At 34.9% G+C, this 13,889-nt stretch overlaps 3 protein-coding genes across 7 annotated transcripts in view; 2 read left to right on the top strand and 1 right to left on the bottom strand.

The window, feature by feature from the left end:
- Positions 1-223: 223 nt before the first annotated feature.
- LOC122632789 lies at positions 224-3,415 on the top strand. Its single transcript, XM_043819976.1, has 4 exons — positions 224-501; positions 626-803; positions 1,270-1,549; positions 2,389-3,415. The coding sequence occupies exons 2-4, from the start codon at positions 634-636 to the stop codon at positions 2,632-2,634; spliced, it is 696 nt and encodes a 231-aa protein (XP_043675911.1). The 5' UTR covers positions 224-501; positions 626-633; the 3' UTR covers positions 2,635-3,415.
- A 141-nt stretch (positions 3,416-3,556) lies between these two features.
- Positions 3,557-9,839, top strand: LOC122632790. Of its 2 annotated transcripts, XM_043819978.1 has the most exons (4): positions 3,557-5,131; positions 5,423-5,619; positions 7,231-7,453; positions 7,589-9,835. In XM_043819978.1, exons 2-4 carry the CDS (start codon positions 5,456-5,458, stop codon positions 7,796-7,798), a joined length of 597 nt encoding a protein of 198 aa, XP_043675913.1. In that variant the 5' UTR covers positions 3,557-5,131; positions 5,423-5,455; the 3' UTR covers positions 7,799-9,835. The 2 variants fall into 2 exon arrangements, with proteins under 2 accessions (XP_043675913.1, XP_043675912.1); XM_043819977.1 differs by lacking the exons at positions 3,557-5,131; positions 5,423-5,619 and having other exon boundaries at positions 6,937-7,453; positions 7,589-9,839.
- Positions 8,912-13,889, bottom strand: part of LOC122632788 (blood vessel epicardial substance-like) — a 44,767-nt gene continuing 39,789 nt past the window's right edge. For all 4 annotated transcript variants that reach the window (XM_043819973.1, XM_043819974.1, XM_043819975.1 and 1 more), the window contains one exon: positions 8,912-13,613. In XM_043819973.1, coding sequence (XP_043675908.1) covers positions 13,590-13,613 — 24 coding nt within the window. In that variant the 3' untranslated portion in view covers positions 8,912-13,589. The remainder of the gene's footprint in view (positions 13,614-13,889) is intronic.

Here is a 13,889-nt window from a genome sequence, read left to right as displayed (position 1 = left end):
TCGGTGAATTTATTTTCGTACTTCGCTCTCTCCATCTTTTACTCGCTCCAAAAGAATAATAGATTCAAATTCCATTCGAAGCTTCGCCACACAAGATCGTTGGATTCAACAAAATGACCGAAAGGCGACGCCACTGACCATGTATTCAACTCCGCCGATAAAACAGACTAATCAATGATGTCCATTTGCGATGTTGCCAAGTACACAGAAAAACGATTTTTGGAGGTGGGAGGGGTTGATGTTGAAGGAGACGCCAAGGCGACGGTGGTGCACGATAGGGGTGAGAAAAAACAGTGTCTCGAGGAGAAGAATTTTGACGTATTCGGTGTACACGTGGGCCATGGAAACTTTGTACATTCGAAATATGCGCGATTGTAAACGAACAGAACGCTTTTGTGAGCTAACGGTTGAAGTTTTTATCGGAATTACGTAACGATGTGGAGTCGTTTGAGTGATCAGCTTCAAGAGATTCCGTGTCCTCGTTTGTTGGAATATTTCGTGGTTTGTAGAAACATCTTCTGATTTATTTGTATTATTGATGAATAAGCTATTACATTGGTCTATTAAGTTGGACGATTATAGTATAATCAATTTTCAAGACATTGTTATTACATTTTATTTAAAGTTACCATCATGAGTTTTTGGCCGCGAAGAAGATTCCGTATAACGCCGCTACGAGCTGTAGCAGCGTTTTGCTTCATGATTGTGCTGTTTTGGTACAGTCTCAGTCGGCAAGAAGTACCACAGCAACCCTGTAGTGTTCCAGAAGAGTATACTGAGAAACTGCATGAACTTGCCTACAGGTTAGTTTTGTTCATTCTTGGAAAATAACTATGACCATCTGATGATAAGACAGAAACTTAGCGATGATAGATAAATCAATCTAAATTTAGCATGCAAAGATAATCATACAACATTGTAATCAACAGTGTAATCAACAGTGGCTAAGATCAATATTTCTTTTTACCAAGTAGGCCACTTTCGCCATTTAACGAATATTTAGAAACCACAAGGTATTCTTTTTAAGATAGCTTACATATTGTTACATCAAACATACATTTCGCTCATGTTATATGAAAGTCACCGCAAACAGAAATACTACTATGTCTTCTTTAATCAAAATAACTTTCATATCGGGCACAACAAACTTTCACTTTTTGTCGACTCATTTTGTGATGAAGAATTTCTCTTTTTGGCGACTCATAAAATTATCTTCGATCATAGTTTTATTATATGGCTACTCTTCTCTTTTATTTTCGCACGAAACAGGACACACTTGGTATTAGCTAAACTGGGCATCGTGCATTTTCTGTGTCTGGGCGCGCTCTGGGGTCAAGTTCGAATAGGTCGGGCACTGCCCTGGGCTCGCAAGGTCGAACTCTGCTTGGTTGATACCTTAAGAGACGACGTTATCATTACAAAAGCGTTTCGAGAGGTAGGCTTAAGTGCTACGTATCTTCACGCTGCTGGAGTTTATCGTGTCCAGGAGCATGAGGTCGGCGAAAATTCTCCTAAAGTGGAGATCGTTGTCTTTGAAGAGGATGCTGTGGTAATTATAATGCTTTATAATAATATCTGTTTAATCAATAATATATGAATACATATATTAACTTTTGCTTTTTTTACATTAATTACAAGAAAATCATAACATGAACAATAATAATAATTGTGTGAAACTTGGGAATAGATTAACAGGTTCATTCTCCCGATAATATCAAGGCAGTGTCGCTGTAGGGAGTTTAATGAGACGATTGTTCTAGGTGCCGAATAGAGAAAGGAGATGAAATTCAATAAAATAGAACATCGTGATGTAGATTGAGATTGTGTTAGTAAAGGAGTCTAGAAATTATAGTTCTGATGCAAATGAATCGTGGATAAAATGAATCATCTTTTCTCTCTTGTTATTCTTACATTCAATGAATTGCTCTCATTTTGTGAATATAAATTTTTACCTTATAAACCTGGAATATGAAAAATTCTCTCCGTAACAAATTTCAAACTGCTATGTTTACGTCGTGTATTTTCATGTCACGTAACCAGGCCAACCGAAAATCATTCCTTGGCAGCATATTCGGTAGTAAAATGACAGCAAGAACTTCCCGTTTACGTGTTTCCGTAAATCACGGCGCCGTTTTATTACGACTGGCGGCTCTTGTCAAAATTTCTCTGCCAACTTTCCTAAAGCAGGGATCTCTCTCTTCTTGTTGGTCTCTTTATTCTCATAAAACCATTGAAAAGATCGACGAAGGTTAAAGAGCTGCTCGTTATTCGTGAAATTATTGGAAAACTTTTGTGACATGAATTGTCTTCAGAATTGGATTCCTTTGTCCGTACTATTTTTGAGGGATTATTATTTAAGTCAAATGCCCTACTGCTTTTCGCTTCCAGACTCAAATGGTAAGAAGGGTGGGATGGACGAGAAGGGTCCTACCACCGGATTGCGAGTTTTCACCGAGTTTGCAGTGCTTTCCGCCTCAACTGGTGATTCCTCCCTTACCAGCAAAACAATTTGGTGGCCGATTAATGCCCGTACCAAGAGAGGGCATCGAACTACAAAAGTATCACTATCCCAACGATTGGTGGCTGGAAATCAAGCCTACAGACTGCACCGAAACTCAAGAAACAAATTCATAGACTTGCAAAGCTTCTTTGGAGTTCTTCAAAGAACTAGTGTCACAGTTTCGACGTGCTCATTATCAATAATTATCTATATTCTTAAGTGTATGCATTTAGTTGAACAGGGTTCTCCCCGACCGCATCCTGTTTATCGATAAGTAGAAGAATAGAAACGAGCTCAAATTGCAGCTTCAACAATAATCTTTTTATACGTATTTTGTTCTTTTTAATACAAGTCTTCGAGGCAATCGTATTTTATTATAATTCGTAAAAAAGAGAAGAGAGCAGCATGCCAATTCGTTGAAAAATTCCCGATAGTTTTATATTCAAGTATTGTTCGTAGGTGTATATATTTAATAGTATTTTTTTTTCGAATGGCATACGATTTAGGAGTCATGTTTAAAATATTAGAATGTGTCATGTGGTCCACGTTGATGAAAGTATTAGGAAAAAATTGCTTCGTGTATAAATGCCGAGCTAGAGATCTCGGTAATTATATCATTCTTGTCGGTGGTATTCTGTAATATTATCTGGATACCAAGCATGCATTAGTGCAATTGTCGCTTGAAAATGGTATATAAAATTTACATATTATGCGCTATTTATTGCTTGTTACGTTTAAGCATGTCCTTTCCGGTTATTTTATACATAAATAACTTATACGTATAATCGAGGACGTTTTATAGAAGCATATGCATTTGTACTTAAGGTATCTTGTGATGTAAGGAACAATTTTACGATGTACTTGCGCATCAAATTCTTCCAAAGATTAAATAAAATATACGGTGAGATTCGTTCAGTCTTCTATCGAAATTCATCAAAGCCGAAAAAATAACGAAGTTAAACAATATTTATTAGTATTACCGTGAATTATATAGCGTGAGTTAGTATGCATTGGTCTACATGCTTGTTCATTTTATTGGATAATCTCCACGCGGAACTAAAAGTATTTTTATGATCGTCCATCTCGTTTATTTTCTTTTCAAGGAAGCGAGTGGTAACATTAGCTACAGTTTCATTTTCGATGATGAAGCAAGGATAGTCGTGTATCTGGGTCTTTAATTATCGATCGCGAAACCCAGAAGTCTCTTTTTCTCTTACCCCACGTTGATCCATTCCCCATTTCCTATTCATCGCCTCCAATGTCGCGACATCGGAGACGTTCTCACCGCGACTTCTCGATTGCTTCGCTTTTCAAAACTTCACGGAAGCGAACTGAATCGGAAATGAAAAGGCTTTCCTTCGAGACTCGACAATCCTTTTGCTTTATCATCCATCAAGAAGCGCTTCCAAAGCCATCGGATCCTTCCTTCAAGATACGTCTTTTCAAACGGACACTCCACTAGTAGAAAGAGAGTCACTATGTCGATGATTATATAATAAAATCATAAAATATTTAAAGAAGAATACGGTTTCGTCTTCGTTGGAAAGTAATTTATTTGTCGCATCTAGATGAATGAAATTAAAAACAAAGAATTAAGAATAGATGTCGTAAATGTTTTATACAACGAAATAGCATTTATTATAAATTGTTCATTTCTTTGAACATAACGTTTTTCAAAATATTATTTATTTTTTATTTTCTTTCTTTTTCACTTAAAAGTAGATGCGGCAAACGAATCACTACGCCATCAAAGATTTTTCGTTATTTTATTATTTAGATTTCTTAGGCTCATTTCGATCCTTCTCCTTGTCGTAGAAATTAATGAAAGTGAAGAGAACGAAGAAAGTAGGTATTCCACGGGTTGTAGCTTCTCGAGGAGTAAAAATTATTATTCTACGAGACCGACCTCTTCTTTTTCCTCTCCCTTTGTCACAACTTTCAAGCTTTTCATCCTCGTAAGCATTAAACTGCCGATGAAAGAGCAGAGATGCACGGAATGTCAATCAACGATATTAAACTCGATTCTCTGCATCTGTCATATTGATATGTATAAATTGATGATACCGAGTGTCGCATCAAAAGCATGGATTTATTTCATTGGGTCATGATAAAGAAATAATATTACAAAGAAAAATAGTGCATATATTTGCATAAACACATATAAAGGTATTTCTCATTACCACATATAGTTGCACACACACACATATTTCTTTTTATTCATATTTTTTAACAGACCTTGTCAAAAAACTTAATCAGAATCTAAGATCAATAATCCGATTATTTCGGAAAGATTTTGCATTTTTAAATTTGCTGTAACGTACCTTAAAAGGAGAACATCTAAGAGAAAAATCGTGAAATTTTTCATAACTTGTCGTTCTGTTCTAAAAAGTTATAGTACTTGCAATTAGAAACCTAACGGATCACGATACAGATAAGGAAGAAATGTAATAACGTAGAATGACACTAGACGCTTTAACACCAGAAAAAAGAAACGCTTTTTTCACTTTGTCTCTCTTCCTCTCCAGTACCTTGAAGATACCGAAGCGAAAGGTGGGGAAAGTATAAAAGAAGATTCACAGAGAAATACCTTTCAAGTTATTCGACGCCGGTCTATCTATATCCGTCGTCAAAGTACGTGTATTAAATATCTTTTAAATCATCATACAACGATAGAATTACGCAAATGAATTAATTAATTAAGGATGATCATTGAAATCGTGAGAATAGAAGATTTTCTTATAAAAATCTTTGACAATTCGAGATTAAAAACGTCCTCGTAAAATATTTCCGAGATATATACGAAATATTACGAATATGAACTTAAAAGCGAGTAGTCGTTCCTAACATCATGATTATTAAAAATATTTCAAATATAAAATTCTCATTGAATATAAAATTTGTAAAATACTTTTTTCTTCATAGGCTTTAGCGTTCGTTCTATTTTTCATATTGTTAATGGAATTCGTGGAACTGTTCGAAGTACACAAATACATAAGATCATATAAATTTTACAATCCAAAGTCACGAGGACGATCACGTTGGATCTCTCGTTCGCCGAAATATTATGGAGCAAAAAAATCTACAAAGAACCATTATTATTCTCGTCCTGGATACCCAAGGTAAGATTAAAATAAACAACACGTAGAGCAATTACAATATCGTTACGGTATTATTTAGCCTTGTCTTGTGTTTACATTACAATCAACACGCCAGATATTAAGGCGTAAAAGATCAATATCGATCGTCAGTCGGAATCCAAGTTTACGAACGGACGGACGTGATTGTAATAATCGCTCAAATTATTAATTCGCTCTACTTCACAGCGTGCTTTATTCTTTGTAAGTTTTACTATTTTTGTTCGATACTTTTCGACATCGATTTATTAGAAAGATTAAAAAATAAAATTGATAGACATACTCGTAAGTTTTCAAGTTTAACGCGAATGCGTGAGTGCGTAATCTAATTAGTCTAAATAGCTATCCACGATTGATTAATTGAATGAGACTTCGTTGCTAGACGACCGTAGTTATACATGGCATGGTTTTGCGTAAAATCGATAGTACCTCATTCGCACTTACAACACCGTTGGACATCTATGGATATTTGGCACCCTCTTATGTGATATACTCGTACATATCTCATAGCTTGCGAACCCTTCTAATGGAACTCGAAACTTTGAGAAATGGATTCGTACAGTTACTTAGTAACACTATTATGCGAAATCTATAATGATTGTCTCGAAGTTAGCACCGAATGATATGGAAATGAACATATTGTAGAAATCTAGTTGGTCGTATCATAATTGCTTTAATTCCGTCTGATTGTCTTTAGAACAATATTTTAATAACTCGTGGTAAAGGAAATCGTTACATAAGAACATTTCATTCCTTCATTTTTATTCTTACTTAAAACTGAATCTTTTATTTTATTATTTTTTTACACTCTTTTTTTTTCATACCTTTTGCGTTATCTTTTAGTAACGTTAACCCACTTTCAGGACCACACGAAACTACAATAGTACTTAAAAAACCTATTCAAAATCTCATACGATGGGTATAATTATCTTTGAGACTAATTGCGAGCTCTCATTTTCGTTATCTCCCGAATGTAGTCTAATCGCTATAAAGACACTGTTTTCGGACGAAATTAGTCTGTTCTTCGAGAATAAAGGGAACTCGTCCTACTTTTTCAGACGGACACTTTCTCATTATGCGTAATCTTGGAGGTTATCGACCGTGTAACCTGCCATAAATACTTACCACAATGTGTAATAAATTTCATGTTGTCGTTACGATGAATTCATATGCGTGTAATAAATAAAATGGTGACATTAATTATAAGGAACATTAATCAATCTACACATTGTAAAATCTTTTACGTTTTATCTTTTCATTGAATCATTCAAACTTTGTTGCCGTTTTAATCGCGTTCTTTTATTTTATTTTATTTTATTTTGTTTCTTCGTTAAATATTCATCAATCAATATAAGTACTTAGAATCGTTGAGATAAATTGGACATTAGGTTGGTCATAAATTTTTAGTACGATGGGTTTCATGTACCTATTCATGCTTTCACTCCGTTGTAAAATCGTGCATATGGACGATTTACGATCGGCTTGTAATAAATGTCGATCAGAAAGATTTCGAGAAGTTATAGTTATTAGCGTGAAAAAGAAAATGATACTTGTAAGTGATATTAATATAATCCGCTCGTTCATAATACTTTCTAGATATGCGCCTCTCTACGAAGAATCTTCAGTCTCGGACAATCAACCATACACGATAATTATCCAGCTACCCAAACGTGAAGAAAAACGTAGAAATCGTTATTACGAGAAATACTACGACAGAGACGATACTCACGAATACACTGGAAACGAACATTATAATGACCGCGACGAGGATTTTGGTTCGAGAGCATTTCATATCGGTGAGAAGAAAGTACAAATTAAAGTAAGAATTGTCTTACTTAAATGTTTTATATATATATATACATATATATATATATATATATATATATTATATATATATGTAACATTTAAATATATATAAAAATCAAATCTCAAATGAGAAACGCACTCGTTATAGGTTACAGAAGATGCAGGTTCAAAGGTGCATATAAAGGTATCAAGAATCGACGACGACAAAGGAATCGAGATAGCCGATAAAAATAATACGACCGTATTAACGACGCCAATATTTTTGAGCAGCAAATTATTACCAACTCATACTGCAGAGACAAATTTGTTGACTTTCAAGCCACCATTATTTTTTCAAAGACATATACAGGGTATTTAATCGAATTATTCCTATTTCGTGACGTCCAGTAACATTATATGTCATACTCATCCAATAATATTGATGAGTATGACAGGAACGATCGTTTCTTTTTTTTTATCATCGAACTCATACAATCTTTATGGAGAAGACTGAATCTTTATTAGCTCGGTATTTTAGTTATCGAGAAAGGAAGCTACGGCGATGTAGCAATACAAATTTGATAGATATTTATATTTAATATTCGAATCGACTGCAGAATTAGGAGAAACGAGAATCAGATATAGTATAAATTTTTAATGGCATGTGCTCTCTATTTTTATTTATTTTTTTTTTTTATAACATATACGCTGTTTATTGTTGGTCATTTTTTAAATATTAATTTATTGCAAAGACAATGTATAGAGATGTATATCTAAATGTATATTGTATGAAATATCGTACGTAAAAATTGCATGAGAGAATTGAGAAATCAAGAAATATTAAGTCCCTACTACGAAACATCCTCCACTCGAAGAAACAGAAAGAATTGTGTCGTAATAGGAGGAATGGTGTATCGAATATTGGCAACTAAATATCGTGGACGACCCAGATTTAAGGCTACTCCTTGCCAGGAAATCCATCCGCATTTACCTAGACCTTTCTTAACGACGCCACAGCTAGAAAGATTCCACGAATCCTTCGTCCTTCGGAAACGTCAAAATACTTCGTTCTTTTCCTTTTTCCTCCATTTACTCTTGTCGAGTGACGAGTCGTAATGACGACGGTGAAAAATAGAGAAGAATAAAGAGAGGCAGAGATACATATAAAAGGAAAAAGAGAGAGGAGCGGATAGAACGAGAGAAAGGATTCAAGGGTTATAATCCTTGAAGCACCTTTTATACCATCATTCCAGTACCTCTATGTACATCATTCCCTATTTTCCCCCTTTTTTCTCTTTCTCTTTTTTACTCTCTTATATTCTCGTATTCCATTTCATTATTTTAGCAGTAACTAGTAGACCTCGATCCACAGGCATCTTCTTTTTTCTCATTACATTTTTAATGAAAAAAAAATAAATAAATAAAAATAATAAAACAGTAAATGGGTGGATGGGAAAAACAAATATTTCGAAATGAATCATACAGAAACACGTCATTTCTCAATGTAGTTTTTATTTCTAACATAATAGTCAACGAACATATCGTAATAATAAATAATAGTAATAATATACAGTGCTTGTCGTCTTTGTTCATTGTACGGTGTTAGTATTTCTTTTTTTTTCTTTTTCGCTTCGTCGTAAACATCGTCATCAATTATTATTGTAATCATGAGTCACGGTGGTGTGTTTGTTGGCTTTACGTACGTTTTCTTATTTCTTTTTTTTTGCAGTCGTCGCTGTAGTCTCTTGTGTTTTATTTTCCTCATTATATTCCTTCTTTTTCTTCTTCTTCCTCTTTTTTGTTCATTTTATTTGTTTCTCGTAACACGGTTCACAACATCGATAAAGACACTCGCGCACATTCAGACGCATCCCTTTTTTTAAAGCCGATCCTACGTCGGAAAATATATTGTTCTTTTACTTCACGTATTCTCTCCCTTTCTATCTCTATCTCTCTTTTGCTTTTAAGCTATTTTTCTCTCTCGAAAACAAGATATTTTAACAATTCTTTCTCTAGTAAATTCGATGCATAAGTAGGGTGACTGAATGTAAAAATTTTATTTTATTATTTTCAATAACTTTCTGTCAGAGTCCAATAAAATATATGAATTTTATATTTTTCATCTATCGAGCAAATCTATCGGAGATCATTACAAAATTACATTCCATGAAAATAATTCAGTAAATAAACCATTATTCAAATATACAATAGCTTACTCTAGCACCCTACGTTTGATATGTGTTTTTCATTTGCGATTTCTTTATTTCGTACCTTTTCTGAAATTATCGCAGCCGAGTATCGATCGGTTGATAATTAATATTTGCCACTGATAGTATGGAATAGAAAATTTAAATGTAAATAAACCGAAAGAATTTGTATCTTTTTCACAGATAGGGAGAGAGAAAGAGAAAGAGAAAGAGTGTAAGGGTGAGAGAGTGAGAGAGAGAGAGAGAGAGAGAGACAGAAAAAGGGATGGGGTACTTTGAGCTCGAGCTCGTAACTTATATTTCATAATCGCGTATGCAACTGTGAAATATTTTTTGTCTGTATCGTGTACATTAAACGCATATGTGGACGTCGAAACGATCGAGCGTACGAAGAAATATTTGCCAAATGCATTCCGTTCGGTCTCTATTCGTATGTAAATAACTCAGCCTAAAATCAAGCCAGAAATTCGGCCCTTGCGTTTCGCACAGCTGGTTTCGTGCCAATATCGACGTGCGGCTGATTTGGTGGTCAAAGAATCGGGACGAGCCGCGTTTGAACGTACCTAATTCTTTTCAATTTTCATTTGATTTCTCCATCCTTCGTGAAGCAACAACGCTTTAAAAATGATAAAACAAATTTTTCTCTCTCTTTTTTCTTTTTTACTCGACATTATAAGAACGAAATTTTTGCTCGCTCGATATATTTATATACAATAGAAAAAACGATTCGCGTTCGATGGATTCGAGTCCGTAACAACTATCGCGCGTGTGTGTGCATTATATCGATCGATACTTCCTCGTGTCATGTGTTAATTCTACACAGGTTTTTAAATGCTATTGCTTATGGTAAACGAGGAAAGATCATATTTTACTTTTTCTACTTTTCTAAAACACAAAATGCAGGCTAGGCACGTCGATCGGAAACCAAACAACGAATAGTTTGTACTTCGTTTTATAATGGACAAATCGTAACGATGAATTATATAACGATGCTCGTATATAAATATCATTGCGACTCGATATAATACATGTATGTATATGATTGCTAGATACACGCCCACTAGTCGAAGTCGAAAGCAAAATATATCCTTCAGTGAAACGATTGATCTACATTAAGGATTCTTACTACGCAATTTGCAAAGATCATCGTACCGATTTCTTAACACTTTCGTTGCAAATTAGGATACAAAAAGATGGAAAAAGCAGCATTGATTTTAATGTAATCTTATAAACTTAATGCGTATACTATTCATCCAATTGAAGAATAAAAAGGAGAAGAAAGAAAAATAATTTTTTTTTACCGAATTATTTTCATATTTATCCTATTTTTATATGACGCAATGCAAGTGTTAAGAATTCGAAACATGGAACGTCATCATCTAAGAAACGCGATGTATTACATAGCAAAATCTATCAGGTACGAAACATATTTTCCGACGTGTAAGATCCTTTGCTCCGGTTTTTTTTAATTATTATTATTATTATTTTTATTATTATTTTTTTTATTATTATTATTTTTATTAATATTAATATTAATATTATTATTATAATAATAATTATTATTATTAATAATTATCACACACGCACGCTCATTTGATCGACTCGCAAGCGTACTCTACAAACTTTTTTGTTTCGTTTTATTTTCGTCAGCATATCTCTCTCTTCAACGTAATTCAACGCACGCATAGACACACACGCGCGTTTACTCCCATTTCTCATATTTTTGTTTGTCTGTCACTATGCCAGCACTCTTTTCTGCGCAATATTTTTCACTCGTCCTTTAAACTTTCGAAATTTAATGTTTCTTTTGTTTAAATCGTTTATGCGTCTTTGGTTTTTTTTTTTCTAAATCTTCTTCGACCTGGCTTTCACACGCGGGGATTATATAAACATAGAAACATACAAACACACATGTTTTCTTAATTTGTGTCATCATCGTAGTCCTTCTTCTTTATTTCCTTCGTCGTTTTCTTCCCCTCCCTCTCCTCCTCCTCTTTTTATTCTTTTTCTCTTCTTTACATATGTGTATCTATTTTAGCACGCCTACTTTTCTTCCTTTCACCTCAAATTCTGTGTTAATAATAAACCATTTCGTCTCTTAATTCCATTTGCAATCAACTATTTTACAATTTGTTGTTTTTTTTTTCATTTGTTCTCGAAGCACTTTATTGCAGATTTTTAAATTCTTTTTTTTTAAACAAAGCACTTATTGCATTATATATCTGGATAATTCACTTCAATGTCTCATGTCCATTTTTGTCCGTGGAGTTAGTTTCTATATTTGGCGTTTCGTGTAACACGGAACGCGTTTGTTCTAAAGTCGATGAGTTGGGAGAATTGTGATGGAGTGGCGGAGAGGTGAGAATGGCCCATGATATATTGAAATAGTGCAAGTATCACTTCGCTCGTGATTAGAGATCTTCGTGTTGAGTCGAGGTATCGTTTTTGCAACGAGTGGAGCTTCGTTTTTTTGTGCAACTACCCACGATCGATACGGCTTGGACACGTCGATGGAAAACTCGGAGGAAGACTAATGATTTTCTTTTTTTCGTCAGAAAAAGAGCGAGAGAGAGAGAGAGAGAGAGAGAGAGAGAGATAAATAGCGAATACTTTAACTCCTTTACGATACTTTAACGATGAACTTGTAAAAAAAGTTGCGAAACTAAGAGAAGAAATAGATTATCAAATTTAACATGTTTACTACTCTTTAATGCACATCCATACATGAACCACACTTTAGGCAGATTAATCTCAGAACAGTTCTAAACAACATATTATATAGGAGTCCTATAACAAAAATTGTCCTAACTCTGATAAATAGGACATAAAAGAACAATGAACATGTTAACATTTAAGGAACGTGTCTCTTGATTATGGAAAAACAATGAAACAAATATTTTAGGCAATTTAGGTGGAAGAAAAAGTTTGGAATCACGCGTCCATGATGCAATGACTCAAACGCGTACGATACGAAGACACTCCCTAAAATAATAAGATCGATGTCGCTGAGAAACTTACAGTTCAATAGAGTCGATTTTTTGCGATACCCCTTGAAAGACTTAAGAATTATATCCGTTATAATCACAGTCGATGTATGGGTTTAAGTACATAGAGGCTATGCACATCTAAGATATAACGCGATATACTCCAATCTCTTTTTTCGACCCTTTCTCTTCATCTTTTTCTCTCTTCCCAACTTTCTTCACATTTTTCAGCTACGAAAAAGAGAGAGAGAGAGAGAAAAGAGAGAAAAGAGAGAAAGAAAAAAGAGAGAGACATATAAATAGAGATTCCTCGAAAAATTAGGAAGGACGTTCTCCGGTGAAGGTAAAAAAGCTCTTCCATTTTCCTCTCCTCCACCCCTTTACCGCGTTTCGTCCTTCGACTCCCTTTCTCGTCCGACCTCGATGCATTCTCGTTCGCGGATTTCCTTTTTTTTTATTTCTTATAGCAACTTAAAGTTCTTTTCGTTCATTTTTTCGGGTGTACGAATAGTACCTGCGTGTATGTGGGTCTGTTTTGTGTGTAAGTGTGTGTATAAGGCTCGTAGCACTCGCGATATTTACGAAAGAGTCTGAAGGAGTCCGAGCTAGTGCAAATATTTTTAAAGGGAGCCTGCACACGCGGAAGGAGTTTCATCGCATTTTTTTAGAACCACAGAGTCGTCTCTTCGACGTCCGGATCATCCTGATAAGTCCGAATAGACATCGAAGAGGAGGAGGGGCCAGAGGTTGGGGCTTGACGATCGGCCAATAGGCCTCCTCTTCTTCCTCCATCGCGCGTCTGCTTGCCTGGATGCCACCAAAATCGACGCCGAGGAGGTGAATGCTCGAGTAATGAGAATCCTTTTTTGAATTTGACTTGCTTCTTAAGATTCTCGAAACCTCGACGGGGCTAGGCAAAACGTAGCGGCGACAGCGAAAGAAGCGGCACGCTGGCTGGGCCTTCCCCGTCGAGCGACCGTCATACCGGCGTCTCGAATGTTACCTGAAAATCAATATCTTCATTAATATTCCAATAATAATTTGCTAATTGTAATTATGGGATAATATATTATTCGCAATGTAAATTCTGATATACGGACTTCGTCTCTGTTTTTCTAACGATTTGTAATCAAGCCATTTCTGTATATTTTCTTAGACTTTACCGAATCCTTAAAGATATCAGAGAGTAATCGTATTATGCTAAAGAGTCTAATACTGTCGGTGTCTAATAATTACCGTATTAATAATAATAATCAACAATCAGTCGAACTGGCTGACC

This window comes from Vespula pensylvanica, chromosome 11 (assembly GCF_014466175.1).
Source record: "Vespula pensylvanica isolate Volc-1 chromosome 11, ASM1446617v1, whole genome shotgun sequence".
NCBI classification, from domain to species: Eukaryota; Metazoa; Arthropoda; class Insecta; order Hymenoptera; family Vespidae; genus Vespula; species Vespula pensylvanica.
This window is presented reverse-complemented; position numbering and strand designations above follow the sequence as displayed.